This window comes from Epinephelus fuscoguttatus, linkage group LG8, assembly GCF_011397635.1.
Source record: "Epinephelus fuscoguttatus linkage group LG8, E.fuscoguttatus.final_Chr_v1".
NCBI lineage: Eukaryota > Metazoa > Chordata > Actinopteri > Perciformes > Serranidae > Epinephelus > Epinephelus fuscoguttatus.
In genome coordinates, this window is record NC_064759.1 from 45,450,082 (window position 1) to 45,472,701 (window position 22,620).

The 22,620-nt window shown below is 42.6% G+C and overlaps 1 protein-coding gene across 1 annotated transcript in view; it reads left to right on the forward strand.

The window, feature by feature from the left end:
• The first annotated feature begins 1,041 nt into the window (after positions 1-1,041).
• The window catches only part of LOC125892873 (uncharacterized), a 28,143-nt gene continuing 6,564 nt past the window's right edge, over positions 1,042-22,620 (forward strand). Inside the window, exons 1-5 of the mRNA XM_049583202.1 lie at positions 1,042-1,080; positions 1,555-1,642; positions 1,842-1,997; positions 2,245-2,440; positions 16,690-17,241. Coding sequence (XP_049439159.1) covers positions 1,079-1,080; positions 1,555-1,642; positions 1,842-1,997; positions 2,245-2,440; positions 16,690-17,241 — 994 coding nt within the window. The 5' untranslated portion in view covers positions 1,042-1,078. The remainder of the gene's footprint in view (positions 1,081-1,554; positions 1,643-1,841; positions 1,998-2,244; positions 2,441-16,689; positions 17,242-22,620) is intronic.

Here is a 22,620-nt window from a genome sequence, read left to right on the forward strand (position 1 = left end):
ATTGCACATAGAGCTCAGTGAGTTCGGCTTGCTAGCTAACCTTGCTAACATGAATTTCTTTCCCACTTATGAGCCAACTAAAATTAGTAAATAAAAATAAATAAATAGCGCGAATAACCACTGTGAAATGGTAGTGTAGTTTGTAAAAACTACATGTAAAAAAAATCTTTCCCTGTTATCCAGGGCTCAAAAGTAGCACCATTTACCAGCCCAATTCTAAGATGCAAGTGGTTGGTAGATTTGGTGGTGATTGAAGCAACAATGGTATTGATTGGCTGGTCAAATGGTCATTTACAACTGACTGATTGACATAAAAGTTAATTTTACACCCAGCTACAGCTAATGTAAAATGCGATAAAATTACTGTTTGCTTTGCATGGAAAGTTAAATAACTTTAAGGGGTCATAGTGGTGGTAATTTAGCTGTTTATACGTATATGGGTTGTGTTTTCTTAAACTTTTGATATAGATATATGATGGAGGAAACACTGAATGCTACTGTAATTAATTTAGCATGGGTAAGGCATGCTTTGTGTTTTTGGCAGAAAGCTAATATTATCTCCTTAGCCAAATTAGCTTAGTTTGTATTGTTTTGTCTTGACTGCTTTCACTTGAAGTGTGCAGCCATTTCATCTCCCTCTGTTTACTTTTTTCAGATAATGATGTGAATGGTGACACAGTGTATTGTGGCCTCACAGAGACTATGGTTGCCCACTTGTTTCAAGGATCTTTCAAGAAGCAGGTCAAATTCAATCAATTTGTGAACACGCTAAAGGATCCAGTGATAACTCTGACTTTAGAGCATGTGCCTCCAGAGGAATGGCAGCAATCCACTAGTTCAGCCACATCAAGGTGAGTGTGTGTATGATTTTTTGCTGATGATTTGCTCATATAATTAAAAGAAAAATCTGCTTTATTACAGCAGTGGAGCTAGTGGGAGACTGCCTGCTAGTTTTGACATCCCATCATTCCCCAGACATCTACAAACAAAACTAGACAACAAAGAACCATGTCAGAAAAACTCAAAGGATAGGCACACAATAATCAGAGTTCTCTACGAAGCTGTGGCACAATACACAATGTAAGTGTGTTGAAGGTAATTATTTCATTTCAGCTCAGTTTGAGTTGTTACTGGCATGTTGCTGTCATTATGGTTAAGGGTATCAACTTATCAAAAGCATAATTAACCAAAACTTAAATCCCTAATTAAATTAAATATCACTGATGTATCAGCCATCTATCTAAAAAATAGTTTATAAAAAGTTAAGTTTATCTACTTGTGGAAGGCCAAGCTAACCTTTCCATCCATTCGAACTGCATCTACCGTATGAGTTCATCTGACTAGCAAACCACAGAAAACTGTTAAATTCCCTAGGAAAAAATGTATTTTTAGAGGTCTTAAAATGCTATACCATATGTTTAAGTCTTTGAAAACCATATATGCCCCTAGGACACAAATTTCATATTGAAAAATAAGTTGCAGCATTTGTCCTGGTGCTCGAGTCTTTTAGGGCTGATGACCACCAACTGATTTACATTTCTTTTCTTGTTATAGGTATCCCACGAATAGGGAATATGTACAAGTTGTAAAGACACTGATTGTAAAATATCCTTTCCTGAAGGATCTTGAGGGAAATGGTTATGTAAGTGAAAGTGCAAATAATCATGCATAGTATCTTAAACATTAGAGATATTGCAAGTGTCCAGTATTATGTGCATTCTAAACATCCATAATAAATAACATGCTAATCAGTGTTATTTGTGTCCTGTCCAGATAGGCATAACACATGATCAGTATGTCACTTTCAAGATATTGCTAATTGATGTTTCTGTCTCAACTAGCATGCATGGCACATGTCTCTGAGACGTAAATTCAAATTAGATCGTGCACCGCTCGTTGACAATGATGAAGTGAGACGTAGTAAGGAGAAGTTTGGCCACCAGACATTAAAGCAACCTGTGGAAACTGCAAGAAACAGTCAGAGAAACATTTCCAAGGTCAGTGGTGCATATCTTGGTGAAAAAGAAAGCTACTGAATCAAAACTCCTGCCTCATTTACTTTGCTCAGTAGACTGTATGAGCCTCCTAGGTTGTGGCTCAGACATGAAGGCAAGGACACAGTTAACATGGTTGTAGCTGTAATTTTGACATAATGATTCCTGTTTTGAGTCAGATGTGCATTTGTGAGCATTTCTCTTTCTCTCTCTCTCTCTCTCTCTCTCTCTCTCTCAAAATTCTCATAAGGCATCAGGCGTTCTTGGTGGGGATCCATCCTCCATTGAGGCTCATGCGAAGGTTCTGCACAGCCAGTACCAGAAGATGCAACCAGACACCAAGATCATACGAGACCGTATGCAGCAAACCTTTGCATGGCGGCAAAAGGAGATTGCAGATGGCATGACTGTGGACGACACAGTCTTTCTTGAGGACACCAACCGGGGTAAGTGAAAACGTATCTTAAAGTAATAGTTGGAATTCTTATCCATATAGTGTAAATGAAACAGTAATTCATCAACATTAAAAATGAATTAATGACTGTGAATTTAAATGGCTTTTTATCATGAAAAGTGACATGTAGCCTGAACTCTGATTCTAAATAAAGCTCAATTTTTCATCTGTATAATTCACGGACCTGCGAATATACCCCGTCATTGTCCGTAAGTTTGTTTTTGTAAGGTTTCTACTAACTGTTTGAGACCCAGCAAAGACTTCTTAAAGGGACAATAAGCGGAATTCATCATTCATCATTTTTAAATTGAAGGCATTAAAGGACAACTTCGGTATTTTTCAACCTGGGCTCTATTGCCCCGTGTGTATGTGTGCGTATGATTCATGGGTACCACTTGTTCTAAAATTGGTTCAGTATTGAGGGAGGCGGATGCAGCTGGGAGCTGCGAAACGAGCTAAAATGATAATGGGGGCAAATGCGTCCCGTATAAGTTTGCGCATTAAAACTGTTTTTTTTTTTCACCACTGACCGGTTCAGATCACCAGTGCTATCTCTGTAAATAACATACTAGCCTTTCCCTTACCTCCGGGCTGTGTGATGTCACAAGCTTTGCTCCACTGTGTCTGTAGCTCTCTCTACTCGTGGGACAGCCGTTTTCTTGAGGAAGAGGTGTTTCGGGATTGGGTGTCTTCTCTTCTTCGGCTGGCAGTAGTCATCTTGGGAGAAGTGAGCACTGCAGACCCGATGGTCTGCAAGGCGCAGTGTCTGGAGAGGAGTGTTAGCATCCATTTGTAGCACAACTAGCCACAACTTCAGCATCTCACTGTCCGACAAAGGCAGCCTATGAAAGCTGTACGGGGTGTTGCATGACATCCTGTTCTTGTGTTCGGGAAAAAGGCCCATTTATTTGAGCACTCCAAAAACTCCAGTAACATTCCAGGGGGTAGCACGTAAAAGACTCCGTCCTCTGACTCTGACTCTTCTAGCATAACACACACACTTCATACACACATACTCACTTACAATACCCAGCGGGGCAGCCCTCCCCCTCTCTGCTCCAACACTGACTGACAGCTGACTCCACTCATACCACACTCACCACTGCCCCAGGGCCGCTACGATATGCTATCTACAGAGATAGCACTGGCGATCTGAACCGGTCAGTGGCGGAAAAAAAGCACTTTTAATGTACAAACTTATATGGGACGCATTTGCCTCCGTTACTGTTTTAGCTCGTTTCGCGGCTCCTGGCTGCATCCGCCTCCCTCAATACTGAACCAATTTTAGAACGAGTGGTACCCATGAATCATACGCACACATACACATGGGGAAATAGAGCCCAGATTGAAAAATACCGAAGTTATCCTTTAAGAAATCGCTATGTGAAGAACTATGGGTGTGGTTTCATTTGTAGTATAGCATGACGTCACACACCCTCTCTGTGTGTTGATCTCCAGCCTCTTGTTTACGTGCCAGTCTGGCTTTGATGTCCTGATGATTGGAATTGAAGTGAGATTGAGGTTTGTGTGTTAGGAGCTGGGACTGAAATAACCAGTTATCCTCTTATCCTTTCTTTTAAAGAGTGCACATCCACTGTACTGATGCAGTAATTTTCTTGATGGTGTGTGTGTCAGAGAGAGAGCAAGCCACAATCTACGTAGATGATGCCAGATATGATAATGCCAGAGACTTGATGTGTACATGTACATGTACATCTCCACTTTAGTTCGCAGCATTCCGGCAATACACACCCATTATAAACTGACAATTTCTCCACTTTTGCTCATGGTACTTTTAGAGGCACAGATTAAAAACGGTAAAAGATATGAAAAAGATGAAAACAGGTCTGAATAGATGAGACCTGTGGCAACATTTGAGAGTTGGAATGGAGTCTGTAGCACAAAGTATGGAGATGCTGTAAAGGCTAGAACAAGCCCAAAGATTGGTCTCTTTCTCCCCTCTGCTGCCATTCATTTCCTATGGGACAGCTTTCGAAGATTGTCAGGATGTTTTTCTGACATCTCACCTTTAGGAGGCCATAAAATCCAAACTAATCGAGTAATGAAAAAGTTATAAATAAGATCTGATTAGAAGGAGTTGATCTGTCATCTGTGCAAGTTTGAAGTCGATAGGATAAACGGTGTATGCTAGGTGCTCGGGACCTAAAAAATCCTTGCATTTCAATAGGGTCCTCGCACCGCTAGGTGCTCGGGCCCTAATAATAAAAAATCCTTGCATTTCAATAGGGTCCTCGCACTGCTAGGTGCTCGGATATAATAAGCTGTGATCTGGCCCTCGCTCCCCCATGCAACCGTGGGGGCCTAAGGCACGTGGGGGCTATGGCGCGAAGCGAGATGGGAGAAAAAACCTGGCAGGAGTGAAAAAACGCTACGAGTATAACCAGATGTGGCCAGGTGCGTTCAGGGGTGGACCCTTATCACACGTGAAATTTCGAGCAAATCGGACAATGCATGAAGGATTTATACCAAGTTGATGTTCCATGGCGAAGGATGAAAAGTTGCCTGCAACATGACAGGACACGTGTGTCACTGTGGAGATTCATCAACTTGATCGTCATGTGGCCACAAAATGGAGTTGATCAGGTCAGGAGCTTGAGGTTGGTGTTTGTCAGTGTAAAAGATGGCATTTCCTCTTTCTACAAGGGGGCGCCATGAGCAAGATTGCCTTCGAGCATATGGAGGCGTTGAGGGCGGGGCTCTTATCATGTACAGAAATTTTGAAGCAGTTTGGATGAATTATGTGGGAGAGAGAACTGCTTGAATATGCATGGCGATGCATCAAAAATGGCAGCACCATAGCAGCCACGCCCTTTGACCTACAGATATGCAGAGCACAACTTTTGATCAGCATGGTCTCTGGATGATGTGTAAAAAATTTGAAGTCGATTGGATGAAATCCCTAGGACTAGTTCGTTAAAATACAACATTTGGAAATCACGCCAAAATGAAAAATTAAAATCAAAATGGCCGACTTCCTGTTTGGAGTAGACCAGTGATTCCCAAAGTGTGGGCCGCGGCCCCCTGGTGGGCCGTGGTGTTACTGCAAGTGGGCTGTGAGAGGTCATTCAAAATAAACAAATAAATATGTTAAATCCTTGATTTTGTAAATATGTTTTTAATGACTGTACAATATTTATGACATGATTTTAAAAAAAATATTTAGAAGTAATAAAACAAACCAGTTGAGTGTTATTCTACTGTCATATGACAGGTGTAACCTTTTTGTTCACCCCTCACATTAATATCGGAACGTAGCTTATCTCTTGTCATCAATCGGGGATCATAATTGGTGGAACACTTCATCTTGTGTTGTGGAGGGCAAGATGGAGCGGTGGCTCACAGGTGTCAAAAGGAAAACAGAAAATGAAGCGGCAAGTGAAACCCACGCCGATAATCAAACGAATCTGTCAAAACAAAAATAAGGTGTCGTAGAAAGTATTCAAGTGAGTACCTATCGTTTGGATTCACAACCCTCAACCTGTCTGTGTGTTATGCTCCGAGGTGCTATCAAATGAGGCCCTGAAACCGTGTAAGCTGCGCCACCATCTGGAAACTAAACATGGACAATATTCATCCAGGCCTCGAGAATTTTTTGAGATCAAATTGAGAGAGTATCTGAGCTGAAGGAAATCAGTTGAATCAACCTGTGTCACTGGGAGTGAAAACATAAAAGCAGTGGAGGCATCATACCGAGTTGCAAAACTGATAGCAAAAAATGGGAAGCCACACATCATTGGGGAAGATTTAATTTTGCCTGCTGCCAAAGAGATGGTTGGTGTGGTGATCGGTGAGAAAGCAGCTAAACAACTGAGTGCAGTTTCTTTGTCAGACAACACAGTGAAACGGCGTATTGATGACATGGCCGAAGTTGTGTTGAAGCAGCTAGTGAGCAGAATACGTGAAAGCAGCTGTTATACTCTCCAGATTGACGAGTCCACCAACATCGCAAGCTTGTCAAATTTGCTTGCTTATGTGAGATATCAATATGAAGGAGACATACATGAAGATTTTCTGTTTCGCAAACCTTTACCTTCACAGTGCACAGCGGAGAAAATATTTGAAACTTTGAATGAATTTATGGTTTCAAATGAAATAGACTGGACAAAGTGTGTAGGACTCAGCACCGACGGAGCTCAGGCCATGGTGGGAAAACTCTCTGGAGTCGTGAAACGGGTAAAAGACGTGGCACCGCTGGTTACAGCTGTCCACTGCTGCATCCACAGAGAGGCACTGGCCACCAAAACGATGCCGGCAGATTTAAAGACAGTTTTGGATGATGCAGTGAGGACAGTAAATTTCATCAAAAGTTGCCCACTACAGTCACACTTGTTTGCCATATTATGCGCGGAGATGGGGAGCAACCACCGACAGCTTCTCCTGCACACTGAGGTGCGGTGGCTTTCACGCGGCAAAGTGCTCACTCGACTTTATGAACTGCGTGATGAAGGCCGGATGTTTTTTGTGGACTCCCAGTTTGAACTGTCAGACCGATTCTGTGACTTTGAGTGGCTGTGTAAGTTAGCGTATTTGGCCGACATTTTCAGCTACTTAAATGGATTGAATCTATCGCTCCAACGGTGACCATGTTTTATGTCCACGGCAAAATAGAGGCCACCATAAAGAAGCTCGTGCTGTGGGACAAAAGAGTGGCTCAGAACAACTACGAGTCCTTTGACAACCTGTGTGAGTTTCTCAACACAGAGAAGAGGGAGATCCCGAGCACCGTGGCAGGTGTCATCAGAGCGCACCTGCAAATCCTGAGAACGCAGCTCCAGGCCTACTTCCCTGTGCTGAGCGAGGAGCACAGCTGGATCCAGAACCCCTTTGTCACCCATAATGAGGACGCTGTTGCAGGTCTGAGTTCCAAGGAGCACGACAGCCTTGTGGAGTTGTCTTGTGATACTGCTTTGAAGCTGATTTTCACACAGAAGCACCTGGGACAGTTCTGGATGCATGTGTACTCAGAATATACTGCTCTGTCTAAGAAGGCATTGATGTTTCTTATGCCCTTTGCTACAACATATCTGTGTGAAACTGGATTTTCAGCACTTGTGGCTATAAAGACTAAGTACAGGAATAAGTTGGATGTTCAGCCCGATCTCTGTCTGAAGCTGACGTCCATTCAGCCAGACATCCACAAACTGACAGCTGCTATGCAGCAACATCACCCCTCCCACTAGTTGAGCTGTACCTGACTGGTGATTGAGTCCTGTATGTTGATCACAGTTGTGATAAAAGGTTTGGTGATTGATTCTAGTCCTGTATGCTGATCACAGTTGTTATTAGAGGTTTGGTAATTAATTACAGTCCTGTATACTGATCACAGCTGTGATTAAAGGTTTGGTGATTGATTCTAGTCCTGTATGCTGATCACAGTTGTGATTAAAGGTTTGGTGATTGATTCTAGTCCTGTATGCTGATCACAGTTGTGATTAAAGGTTTGGTAATTAATTCTAGTCCTGTATGCTGATCACAGCTGTGATTAAAGGTTTGCTGATTGATTCTAGTCCTGTATGCTGATCACAGTTGTGATTAAAGGTTTGGTAATTAATTCTAGTCTTGTATTATTATTATTATTATTATTATTATCATTGTATGTTGATCACAGCTGTGATTAAAGGTTTGGTGATTGATTCTAGTCTTGTATTATTATTATTATTATTATTATTGTATGTTGATCACAGTTGTGATTAAAGGTTTGGGTGGGCCCCGGAGATTTTTCACATTTCAAAGTGGGCCTTGGTGTTCTGAAGTTTGGGAATGGCGGTGCCAGAGACTTTTATGTGCATCTGGACAACATACACATGTGTACCAATTTTCATGTTCCAACTCCAAAAAAAACCTCAATGGGGAGGGGTTTTTGAAAATTTCAAGGGGGCGCTATAGAGGCATTTTGTCCCCCCCCCCCATGGGCGACGCCCCTGTCAGATGTAAGAACTCGCTATTCTTGACCTGTGTATCAATTTTCATGAGGAGATGAGGTCGTTGAAGCCATCAAATTGCCAAATGTATTTAGTGGCGAGGGATCGATAGTTGCCATGCCGCCACATGGACACCATTAGACGTAGCTTCACAGCGTTCATAAGGTAGCTTCACCAACTTGTTCTGCATGCATTAGAAGTGGAATGAAGTTGATGCAGTCAAGTTTGTGGCATCAGTACATGTTAAAGTAAAAACTGGTCACTTCCTGTTACCACTGGGGGGCGCTATGAGTAAGGTGGGATATTAACATATCGGGGCATTCAGGGCGGAGCCATCATCATGTCCAGCAAGTTTGAAGCTGCTGAGATCAAGTATGTGGGCGGAAGAGCCATTCAAAATTCGATGGCAAGAAAATGAAAAGTCGCCAAAATTTGTCACATCCTAGCGGCCACGCCCCTTGACATAGATAAAAGCTTTTAATAACTTTTGATCAGCATGTTCTCAGGATGATCTGTACCAACTTTGAAGTCGATTGGACAAAATCCCTAGGAGGAGTTTGTTCAAATGTAAGTTGTGGAAATCACCATAACGAAAAAATTCAAAACAAAATGGCTGACTTCCTGTTGGGATTTCACCATGACGTTAAGAGACGTTTTTTGTGCGTCTCGGTATGATACATGTGTACCAAATTCGTTTGCCTACGACAAACCAGCCCCAATGGGGAGGGTATTTTGAAAATTTGTAGGGAGCGCTATTTCGGCATTTCGTGTCGACCATGTGCAACTGCCCAAAAATATCGAATTTCGGATCCGGCTGGAAGAATGTGGAAAGTTAGAAGCATTTTGAAATTTGGGAAAGGGGCGAAATTGGGACACAAAATGTCGGAATAACAATAATAATAATAATAATAATAAACAGCGCGATTACAATAGGGTCCTACGGACGACTTCGTCTTCGCTTGGGCCCTAATAATAAACAGCACGATTTCAATAGGGTCCTCGGACGACTTCGTCGTCGCTCCGGCCCTAATAAATCCTTGCATTTCAATAGGGTCCTCGCACCGCTAGGTGCTCGGGCCCTAATAATAAACAGCACAATTACAATAGGGTCCTCACAGACGACTTTGTCGTCGCTCGGGCCCTAATAATTCCTTCAGTTTCAATAGGTCCTTCGCCCGGCCTTCGGTCGGTGCTCGGGCCCTAATAATAATAAAAAATCCTTGCATTTCAATAGGGTCCTCGCACTGCTAGGTGCTCGGGCCCTAATAATAATTCCTTCAGTTTCAACAGGGCCTTCCGGGCCTTCGGTCGGTGCTCGGGCCCTAATAATAATAAATAATAATAATAAACAGCACGATTTCAATAGGGTCCTCCGCGGATGACTTCGTCATCGCTCAGGCCCTAATAATAAACAAAACAATTTCAATAGGGTCCTCGGACGACTTCGTCGTCGCTCGGGCCCTAATAATAATAATAAACAGCATGATTACAATAGGGTACTCACGGATGACTTCGTCATCGCTCAGGACCTAATAATAAATAACAATAAACAGCGTGATTACAATAGGGTCCTCACGAACGACTTCGTCGTCGCTCTGGCCCTAATAATAAACAGCATGATTACAATAGGGTACTCACGGATGACTTCGTCATCGCTCGGGCCCTAATAATAAATAATAATAAACAGCGCAATTACAATAGGGTCCTCACGGACGAGTTCGTCGTCGCTCGGGCCCTAATAAATGCGCCAGAAACAAGAGGGACTTCGTCCTTCGGCCGAGGTCCCTAATAATAACAGCAATAGTAGGAGGCATCAGGCAGGACCATGGCAGCAGTATAATCACGACACACGATCCAGGCATAGCTGCGATACGAGGGAACCTGCGAGACAGTGGAGCACAAAGGCTCCAGAGAAGAAGTCAAGTTAGTGACATGCAGTAAAGCCGAGTTAGCGGTATGCAGGAATAGGATGGGAATGTTAGCAAATGAAGAAGAACCAACTTTATAGAAACTGAGGAGAGATAGTGAAGGAGGGAAGGGACTCGGTGTATTGTAGGAGGTCCTCCGGCAGACTAGGCCTATGTCAGCCTAACTAGGGGCTGTTCCAAGACAAGCCTGAGACAGCCCTAACTGTAAGCTTTATCAAAAAGTAAAGTCTTAAAGGGGATTAATGTTTTTTTTCAACCTGGGCCCTATTTTCTGATCTACCTTTGTCTAAATGAGTGATAGGATGTTCAATATTTGACATTGCTCCAGTATGAAGCTTGGGCTGACCTGCATGCAGCCCGTGAGCGTGCACTGTATTAAATAATAGCGCACTCAGACAGCGTCAAACAACGTCAAAATACGTCCACGAAAAGTGCATTTTTTTCCACACAGATAGGCTCGGATTGTTAGTATAATTATCCGACAACATAACGGAAAGGAGAAATGAACATCTGTGTTTACTGACAGTGGATTCGGACATGTTCCTCTGCCTGTTGCAATTTTAGTATATGTGCTACCTAAGTAACACTGCTCCCTCTCTCTCCTCGTCCACTCTTCTATTTCAATGAGCTCTGCATCCATGTACATCCGTGTACTCCGTGTTCAAATAAATACGGGCGGTCATCAAATTCAAATGGCTCATCCAGATCCAGTTGGTCAATCTTGAACAGCCCCCTCAGCATGGCTGGTGCTTTCTCCCTCTCTTTTTATGCATTATCTGTAGAAAAATAGCAAAAATAACAAAATTACCAGCCAGATACATGGGACTATCTTCGCTGTTGTTTTTGAACCATGGACAGTGCTGGTTGTTCTGTGTAGATGCGGCACTGAAACGAAGGGATAGACAGATAGAGGGACACACAGACGTAATACGTCACTTAGTTTAGTTGATCAGATAGAGAATAGTTCATCAATTCAAAATATATTTAGTGGATCAATGGAAAGCTGACTGGCAGTCCCTCTACACAGCCATGGGGAACAGGCAAACAGAAACAAGGAACGTAGAAGCAGAGCTCTTTGTAGGGGACAGAAGGCTGAGTGGTAGTGATGTTATGTGCTGTGCCAATGCTTTAAAGCGTGTGTCAAGTAATCCAGGAAGTGTTTCCACGATGCGCATATCGAGGCTTGTATTGTTTCATCATTGATGACATCCGAAGCCTCGCTGCCTGGCTCTACCACGTGACTAGTTTGGGAAGTGGTTCAGATCTTGGCGCGAGGTTTGCACAGACGTGAGACAGAACACGAATATTACCCCTCCTGCCATTATTATATTATATGAGACTACCCCACAATACAATTTTTGCCCAAATGATTGGTTTACACACACAGGATGCATTCACAAAACAATCACAGTTTATTATACATGTAAGTGATACAGTATAGTCATAATATGCGCACTAGAAAATACACTATATTGATAAAAAGAAGTTATATGGTATACATTTTTTAATCATATTTTATTATATATTATTATTATTATATATTATTATTATTTATAGTCATTCCCAACAATGAACCCTTTTCTGAACCAATTTGCTGGAAAGCTTCAATGTTTCATGAAGCTTCATCTCACCATCACTACTGAATGGTTTACCAGGGAGCAAGCAAAGCAGAAAAGTCAGAGACAGGTGAGGTCGGCAACAGGGAAGCAGTCCAGGAAGAAATGCTGGAAAGTCTTGCATGGAATGACAAAGAAAAATCTGGCAAGGAGAGTCTGTGAAGCAGGAGTCTTTATACTGGCAGGAGGTAATGATCCACAGGTGAGAGCAGCTGGCTTGATGAGGTGGGTGTGGTGGACTGGCAGGAGTGGGAGATGTGTGGACAAGTGATAGGCTGGCAGGTGGGTGTGGTGGAGAGGAAGGGTCAGTGGAAATTTACTGGGTTAACTGAGGGAATGGCATGTATGACAGGTAAAAAGTGTCCACTCTGATACAATCCTTTGCTTTCCATACTGCATTATTCCAGAGTTTTAAGTAAACCTTGACTAAGAGTCTAGATAATCATTGACTTGTTTTGAAATTAATTGTGCCTGCGAGGAGTGTCATCACCCTCATATTAGTTTCGCAGAGGTTGTTAACTTTAGTGGGTGTGAGTGTGTATGCACATATAAACGCATGTTCACACACAATGCAGTCGTATGAACCAAGCTGCAGTTTATAAACACTGTTGCCCGTTGGTGTTTATCAGATGTAGTAAGTAGTTGTATTTTCCTCTCATTTTTGTCAGGCAGACAGGCACAAAGTCACAGAACACAGCCCTGAAAGTGAGAGGCAAACAAGAAAGATACACAGACAAACTGAGAAAGTCATTGCGCTGTTGGCACAGCAGAAAGAGAGATGCACTGCAAGCTTAAACACATCAGCTTAACATTACTGTAATTTGCTGACATCAAAGTTGGAGATGAAAGAACCCAGTTTACCTGACTGCTGTTCCTCCAAGTCTCTCTCATGGTGTTTTTTCACCTTTCGTAACCAAAAGGATAGGTCTGTTTCATCCTGTCATTGAAGCTGTAAACACTCACACACACACTGCACGAGGGGGAGGCAGAGGCCTTGCTTAATTTGCCTATGTAACTTACACAATGTAACATACCTTTTTAAACTTTTAAGGAGAGCATAATACTTTCTGCTGCACGTGTCTTCTTGGAGGAGGGTTGCAGCAACTTAAAGTGTCCCCTGTGCAACATAGTACCTAACAATATTCATGAAAATAAATAATGTAAAAAATACGTATGTAAACAAAACATATTAAATAATGACAAATAATATTTATGGCAGTTAAACAATAATTGTGATTTCACTTCACAATTTCCCCTTTTATGTCACATTTTCATTGCAAGTTTTTTGCACAGACCTATCAAGATAGACTGGCTTAGTGCTGCGTTTTCCTTTGTTGTCAAAGGTTGAATCTAGAATTAATTTTACTTACTTTTACTTTTCTGATTCTTCCGTCAGTGCTGGGGTACACCTCTGTTACTCTTGCCAATCTCCACTGATTTCGTGGAGTATTGTCCTCTTGAAGGATGACAATGTCATTAACCTTTGTAATTTTGCCAAATTTGTCTCCGTTGACGATTAAAGAGATACTCCTTATTCCACATTGTTCAAAATTCACTTGCTAATAATTGCACTGGGCATAGGTACAGATCCTGGCACACAAACTGGCCAGGAGGAGGCACGCAGTGCACTGATGAAGACATCTGTGGTAAGATTATCACGCATTTTGATATGTATGGCTCTAGAACACAAACAGATGAAAAGAAGATCATACGTCTTCAATTCTTTTTGTGCTTCCTTCACACAAAACGGTCTGAAGCAATCTATGCCACAATAGGTGAATGGAGGTGTCTGTCATGTTGTGCACTTGTAAATGTGTGAGCTAACTGTGCTGCTGCATCCTATGACCCGTGTTCCATTGGATTGTAACTCATTTACAGTTATTCCTCTTCCTTGGTGATACGCCTTCTCCTGGTAGAGCTTAAGTAAAGAAGACAAATGACTTGTCTTTGGTAGAATGGCAGGGTGCTTGATGTTGGGTGAAGGCCAGATCTTGTCAAACGTCCTCCAACTGTGAGCACACCATACTCATCTACAAATAGACTTAATTTGTGTAGCTTGTTTGCCTTGTCTTTCGGTTTTACTTCATTGTATTCCTTTGTATCATTGATTTCACTGTGGAATGCTTCCGTTTGGGCCAACTTGATTAGCTCTGCTTCCTGTCTTTCTTCAACACTTGTGGCTTCACTTATTTTTAGGTTTGAGACCCTTGATTTGCGTAGCATAACACTTGAGACGAGCAATAGCCTTGACAGTTTCAGAAAACTTCATCAAGCAGTCCAGTAATGTTGTTACGGCTGCTGGCCTGTGTGATGTTTTTCTTTGTGTCCCCTTCCTTTTTTTTCTCCAGGTCCCGCCTCTCCCTCATTACTGGTGGATCAGCACACGTGAAGCCACTTGTAATGGGGGAACCATAAAAAGTGAAAGAACTGGCTGCGACGTGGTTGTTCAGTGGACCGTGGCAGCAGAGCTGTGTGTAGCGTGTGTTGTCAGGTAGCCTAGAAGCATTTTCGCGTTAAACGAGCAGTGAGTACTCCCTTGGTGTGGAAGGGAGGGTGTTGTTTTGTAGTTGCTGCTTTGTTGGCCCAGATTTACGTTTCTTTTGCGCGTGTTTTATAGGTGGTCCGGCTGCTCATTTGGAGCAGCTCGCTTTAGGTTTGCATTATATTCTATTTTTTTGTAAATAAATAATTGTCCAGTTAAAGTTAACCTGCTCTCCTCTCTCCTTCTTCCAAAAACACCTGGGAAACATTTTATGTGCTACTCCCCCCATCCCCTGGGCTCAAACGGAGACATAACATATTTGGGGGCTTGTCCGGGATTGTTTTTTGGAAGAAGGTAACCGGGAAATGGTTGTTGTTTGGGCCGTAGTGTTGTGTATTGTCTCTGTAGTTGTCGTGGTAAGTGTGGTGTCAGAGTGTTGCCCAGTGTCCAGCCTTTATAAAGTGTATGGCGGCTTCTCCAGCTAGTTAGGTGAGTGTTCAGCTGGGTTGTCCAACCTTTCGGACACTCATTTATTATTTTGCCTTTTTTATTTTCGGAGTAATTCTGGGCGGAGATAAACTTCTCTGTCGGGGGTAGGCATTTCAGGGCTTTGGTCGCTGAAGTTCAGCCTTTAAAGTTGCCTCGAGCCCGGTACGCTCCAGAAGATAGGTAGGTAAAGTTTTTGCTAAGTAGGTACTGCGGAAGTTTGTTGTTTAAATGTTTGGCTCTGTACTTTAACTGTGTGGCATCCGGCATTGGGCTTACTGTGTTCCTGGTAGAGGTGAGCGAGTGCTTAAACGTTAGGTAAGTAACATTAGTGTGCAGCTAGGCTAGTGGTTAGCCGTAGCATTAAGTGTAGCTATATAACAGCTTAGCTTCGTGGTAACAGCGGTGTCGGATTGTGTTGTTGTGCTGTTTATCGTGGTGAGTATGGCAGCCTTCAACATTGATGAGTTTATTGTAAACCCTACACTTGGTCAGCTCGACATGTGTAGGAAGAGTGATCTATGTGAGATCGCTGAACATTATGGTGTATCTGTTGTGAGTTCCCTGTTGAAGGCAGAGCTTAAAGCGGTGGTCTTAAATGGCTTAATTGATAAAGGGGTTCGGGGGGGCAGCGGTTGATCGCTCTGAATCTCCGGTGATGGAGGAAGCCGAGCATCAGCCTGTCGGTACCACACCTGCTGTGCGGGATGGTGGAGGAAAAGCCGCTCACACTGCTGCAGTTCATGTCTTACTCTGCAGAGTCATCTCCTTGCTCCAGGGTAGATGCCCGGTGAAAGGTCCGCCTAGCTCGTCTTCAGATGGAGAAAGACAAACGTGAGCGTGAATTCCAACTTCGGAGGGAGTTGGAGCTCAAAAAGCTGGAGGCAGAGACAGCCATCAGAATGCGCCAACTGGAGATCCAGGCCAGCTCAGTTTGTGCTGCAACTGGCACACAGTCACCGTCAGGATCATCTGCGTTTGATGTGAGTAAAAACATTTCTTTGGTCCCTGTGTTCCACGAGGCAGAGGTTGAGTCGTATTTTAGTGCATTTGAATGTATTGCCGTGGCTTTGCATTTGCCAAGAGATGTGTGGGCAATTCTTTTGCAATGCAAGTTGGCAGGTAAGGCTCAGGAGGCTTGTGCTTCTGTGTCGGTGGAGGACAGCTTAAATTATGACAAGGTTAAAGGTGCCATTTTGCGTGTGTATGAGCTGGTCCCCAAGGCATATCGGCAGCGTTTCCATGGCCTCAGAAAAATGTCAGATCAGACATATGCTGATTTTGCCAGAGAGAAAAGCGTTTTATTTGACAGATGGTGTGCAGCATGCAGGGCTGAAGATTGGTCCTCGCTACGTGAGTTGATGTTGTTGGAGGAGTTTAAAAACTGCTTGTCTGAGCACATTGTTGTTTATTTAAATGAACAGAAGGTAAGCAATCTGCAACAGGCCGCTGCTTTAGCAGATGAGTTTGCGCTCACCCATAAGGCCACGTTGAGGTGTGATTTCCCTGCTCGCAGTTTAAAAACTGATGAAATGCCTGTCACAAGTGCTCCTCTTGTGCCATCTCCTGGTAAGAATGAAAAAGCTGTGTTTTTTTCTGTTGTAAGCCTGGTCATCTTGTTGCCAAATGTATAGCCTTGAAGAAAAAGCAACAGGGGGCGGGTCTTAAACAGCCTAAGGGTGTGGGTTTGATTAAGACTGTTGCTCCCAGCAGTCTGTTCCCAGCTCCAAGAGAGCCAGATGAATGTTTCAAACCTTTCATTTTTAACGGCTTTGTGTCTCTCTCAGGGAAAGCTGAGGATCAACGTCCGGTCACTGTGTTGCGAGATACAGCGTGCTCTCAATCTCTCATCCTCTCCAGTGTCCTGGTATTGAATAAGGAGTCTGCCTGCCAGGCGAGCACAGTGGTGAGAGGTACTGAAATGGGTTTCGTGCCTGCACCTCTTCACAGTGATCATGTGCAATCAAAGCTGGTAACTGGTTTCTTCCCAGTAGCTGTTCGTGCATGTTTTCCCATCGACGGTGTCGACTTCATCATGGGTAATGACATCGCTGGTGGTAAGATGTATCCTGTTGCTGAGGTTGTAGATGTCCCAGTTTCAGAGCCTGACCATGCTAACCTTGCCAAATCTCATCCAAACGTGTTTACTGCTTGTGTACTGACCCGAACTCAGGCCCGTAAGCAGGCAGAGGATGTCACTTTGTCTGACTCTTTGTTCTCCTCTGTGTTGGCTGATGACAGGTTGCCCCCTGGTGGTGGTTCAGTGAGCTGCGCTGTGAAGGAGCCTGAGGCTGTGCCAGAGTCTGGTGCTGCTCCTGCAGTGTCATTGTCGTTAACCCGTGAGTCACTAATCAGCGCCCAAAAAGTTGACCAGTCCTTAGCAAAGTGTTTTGCTGCTGCTACTAATGTTAGTAAGTGTACTGACAAGCAGTCATTTTTTGTGGATGATGATGTGTTGATGCGTAGGTGGGTGTCACAGTCAGGTGATGCAGAGGAGGACTGGGGTAATATTTACCAGATAGTGGTGCCTGCAGGATGCCGTCAGCATGTGCTAGAGTTAGTGCAAGCTCCTGCTCAGTGCCTCAGGTCAGCTGATCAGCTGCTCCTTAATGTACCGAGGTCTAAGCGGAAGCTCAGAGGGGATAGAGCCTTTTCTGTAGCGGCTCTCAGATTGTGGAATGATTTACCTCTCCACATTAGACTGGCCCCCTCACTGTCCGTTTTACTCCTTGGCTTTTAACCCAGCGTGAGACTCTGCTGTTGTTTTACTGTTTTATTGTTTTTATTGTTTGTCTTATGTTTTTATTTTTGTACAGCACTTTGTTCCAGTTGTGGTTGTTTTTAAAGTGCTCTATAAATAAAGTTGAGTTGAGAACAAAGTCCGGCAATCAGTTTTTGTTAACTGTAATGTGTGTGTCCACTTGTTTTCCTGAGGCCATCCCTTTGCATAAGATCACTGCCCCAGCTGTCACCAAGGTATTAACAAATGTGGCCAGAGCCGTATCAGGGCTCAGAATTAGGTTTGGTTAGTTACTTTGAAGTTACTTCAATTATAAGGCTCGCTTAAACGATCTAAAAGGCCACAGATCCCCCCAAAATGATACAGATGACAGTCAAATAATGGTCAGAGACAAAGGGCTTCCCCCAAGATTACAGTCTTTATTGCACTAAGCAGCACATTTAAAATAAACCAAACTTTAATTAATCTAAACGGTTTAAAGTACAGCCAGGAGCACAGGACAGCGGGCGTAGCCGTAGTCGGGGAGGGGAAAGTTAAATGGGGACAGAGTACTCACCACGCTCCCTGCCCAACACATGCGCACACACACACACACACACACACACAGCAAAATAACCAAACTACAAGGGAAAACTATAAAGTGTGAAGGACGTGCAAAATTACCACTACACACACACACATTTAAGGGGGTGTGAAGCTGGGGTGAGGAACTCTGAACACCAGTCCCTCCACCATCCGGGCGGCCACGCTATCACCAGTCCTGCAGCACTCAGAACAAGCAAGACAAACAAGAAATGTGTTAAAAACACATAAGACTGCTGCAAGAATCTATTAAAAGTCTCTTGGAGGAAATCAATCAAGGCCCCGGAGGACTAACATAACACAGGACAAAAGAAATTAACAGAAACCACCTAATATCATAAAAGGCAAAATAATACTGGTAATAATTCAAATATAGAACTACTGGATCAACAGTGAAACAAACTAAATGAGCAAACAAACAAAACAAAATAAACAAAGCTGAAGGCTCTGGCTCCTGATCTACTTTTGGAGACTTTAGGGACCACGAGCAACCCTGCATTCTCAGAGCGCAGTGTTCTGGTGGGATAATATGGCACTATGAGCTCTCTAAGATATGACGGAGCTTGACCATTTAGAGTTTTATAAGTTAACAGTAGGATTTAAAATTCAATTCTGGATTTTACAGGGAGCCAGTGCAGAGAAGCTAAAACAGGAGAAATATGATCTCGTTTCTTAGTTCCTGTTAGTACACGTGCTGCTGCATTCTGAATTAGCTGGAGAGTTTTTAAAGACTTCCCAGCTAGCAATTTCTTGTTCTGAAAACATTCTGACCATGTTACCTAGAATGTTCTTGTAATGTTTTTAGTGGGAAGTTTTCTTTAAGTTCCCAAAATGTTCTGACAGAATGTTCTCTAAAAACACTGTAAAAATATTTTGTGATAACCTTCTTAAAATGTTACAAATGAAAACATTGTTATAACATTATGCCTTAATGTTCTTTAAAAGGTTTCCAGCTGACAGTTTTTAATGTTTCCAGAATGATATTGCTTGAGGGCTGTATAACATGCTTTGAATAAAAAAAAATCTGCAAACGTTGTGTTATAATTTTAAATTGAAATATTTAAACATTGAAATATTATGGCATCACCATTCAATTTCAAGATTAAACTTTCCTGACCGACCACTGGTCCTAGAATCACTGACAATTTACTTCATAATGGAATTTGACAGCGAACCCATGTAAATGTTTAACAACCTTTTAATTCAAAAACTTTTTGACCTTTTAGAACAATTTAAAAATAAAGCCATACAAGAACAAAACAAAAAAGGTCCTCTACTATATGTAACAATAAACCACTTTGAATAACACAATACAAGACAAAAAAACGAAAGTACAAAAACGTGCATGCGTGCGTGCATGTGTGTGTACTGTATGTACTGTGTGTTCATATGTCAGATGTTTCCGACAGCAGTGTGGGGCTCCCCTCACACTCTGCAGGACAGGAGTCATCCTCTGAACTGGGTCCACTTGCCTCATTCACCTGCATTATAACAAAAAGAGTATTTAAAATCAATTGTTTCTGATTCATCAGATGTTTTTTGGTAATCCTTTAAATTACATACCATTAATTATGAAGTAATTACTGGAAATTAAAGCTGCAAGCAACGTTGGGCGGGACCTCGCACTCGCGCCCGTTTCGGCCCCCAGCTTATGTTGTCACTGTGAATTATTTAGAAATATCAAACATATTGCCACAAACATCAGAAAATCCTTACAGAGCTGAACGTTTTGATGTTTGAATGTTTGCTGTAGCTGTAGGTATGTAGAAGTGATGTCACAATATGCAAATTAGATGAGCGAATTTCTTCCCATCAGATTCCTCTTCCTTCATTTTGAGGAAGAGATGACAAAAACAGCACAAAACAAAATAAATCTACTGTGTAAATATGTTCAAAATACTGTTTTACTGAGATGTATGAAATCCAATATGGCCACCGCCTAGTGACGCCACAGTATGCAAATTAGATGAGTTAATTTACTCCTATCACAAACTTTGGGTCACGATGAATAGTTTTCTCATTTACAGTATGCCTTTATCTGTCACCACTTTCAAGCCACAGCCTTTTGAAATGTTGAAATGAAAATGGAATATTTTCCTCAATAAACTCTGGCACCTAAAGGGTTAAAATGGAGATTGTGCCCCTGTCATGTCTGCATGTAAGACACACACACACACCATGTTTCTGTGAGTTTGTGTGTGACAGCGGTTGCCATGGTGATGAAGTAGGTGCACCTGGCAGAAGAGCAGAGAGAGACAGACAGAACACAGAGAAGAGAGCTCTTTTAGTGGAGATTTAACTCCTCGAAGAAGTTCTTCCCATTCCCAGACTGTTAGTCCAATCATGAAAATAATGTGATGATGAGAGAGATAAAGTTATACAGAAGATCTGTTTAGTAGCAGTTGAGGTGGCACGTGTGCGTCTTTAAAGCCGATAAAATAAACGGTGTAGGAGGAGATGTGTTTTTTTTAAGAGCATGTTTGAGGTGAAATCTTACTCTGAAAGGTCAAATAGCTCACTTCCTGTTGGAATTAGGTCATGGGTGTCAGCGCGTGATTTGTAAGTCAAACACACCAGTTTTGGTTTGATCTTGATACGACATTCCTACGGGCTGTAGTGGCCATTTTAGTGCACCTAGGTGGCACTAGAGAGCCCCTTTTGGCACTTTAGGGGTTAATAATGTGTATTTGCTGTTTCAAATGAAGTTTCTGCTGCTGTAATCTGTCCTTTAAAGATTGTGAGACACACAGACAGAGAGAGCCCTGTGGCTGTGTGTGTGTGTGTGTGTGTGTGTGTGTGCAGCCGTTGTCATGGCGATTAATGACTTGCCTGCACGTGAGGGGCACACAGAGCTCATGAGAGCAGATCAGCAAAGGCTGTTTAATATGGGTTTGAACTCCTCGAACAAGTCCTTCCCATACCCAAACCGTTGGTCCAATCAAGAAAATAAAGTGATGGTGAGAGACAGCCACTTCTCGTGAACGCACATGTCATGTTTTATATTTCTACAGTCAAAAATGTGGTCACTGGAGCGAGTTTAAAATGTGTTGCACCCCAGCTGTTTCCAGAAATTTCTCCTCTGAGTTTACATGGGAGTGAATGAGAAAAAAATCGCCGCTCCCTTCACTTTGGAGCCACTCAGCAAAAATGTGTATGTGTGAGAGATTCCATGTCAACATATCTGTGAGCAGGACAAATTTTCCTACGTTTTGTGGTATAAATTGTGTATGTACAGTGAAAATTGTGGCCATGGCAGCGAGTTAAAGACAAAAGTTTTAGACGATTTTTAGAGCCTCTCCACTCTAGCTCACAGCATTCCATGCAATACACACCCATTGTAAACTGAGAATTTCTCCACTTTTGCTCATGGTACATTGAGAGGCACAGATTAAAAACGGTAAAAGATATGAAAAAGATGAAAACATGAGTGAATAGATGAGACCTGTGGCAACATTTGAGAGTTGGAATGGAGTCTGTAGCTCAAAGTATGGAGACGCTGTAAAGGCCAGAAAAAGCCCAAAGATTGGTCTCTTTCTCCCCCCTGCTGCCATTCATTTCCTATGGGACAGCTTTGGAAGATCGTCAGGATGTTTTTCTGACATCTCACCTTATGGAGGCCACAAAATCCAAACTAATCGAGTAATGAAAAAGTTATAAATAAGATCTGATTAGAAGGAGTTGATCTGTCATCTGTGCAAGTTTGAAGCCGATAGGATAAACGGTGTATCACAAGAAGATTTTTTAGGAAAGGCAGTTTTAAGGCAAAATCTTATTTTGAAAGGACAAATAGCTCACTTCCTGTTGGATTTGGTCAGGGGTGTCAGCGCTTGATTTTTAGGTCTTGATAAGACAAACACGGCAGTTTTGGTTTCATGTTTCTACGACGTTCCTACAGGCTGTAGTGGCCTTTTTTGTGTGCCTAGGTGGCGCTAGAGAGCCCATTTTGGCACTTTAGGGGTTATATTGATGATTTTCTAAAATTTTTCACCGGTTCTGATGTGCGTGCCAATTTTGGTGAGTTTTTGAGCATGTTTAGGGGGTCAAATTCCAGTTCAAAGAGGCGGCGGGAGAAAGAAAGAATAAACGCACCAAAAACAATAGGGTCTTCGCCTTCAGCGAGGACTGCTCTGTGAGCAGTCCTCTGCCTTTGGGCTCGGTCCCCAGTTATTAGTCATTGTATTATAGTCACTGGATATTACCTTACTTTTCTTTGTATCTACTTTACTTGGATATTAATGGTTATTAGGGACCGAGCATAGAGGCAGAGGACTGCTCACAGAGCAGTCCTGGCCAAAGGCGAGAACCCTATTGTTTTTGGTGTGTTTATTCTTTCTTTCTCCCGCCACCTCTTTGAACTGGAATTTGACCCCCTAAACATGCTCAAAAACTCACCAAA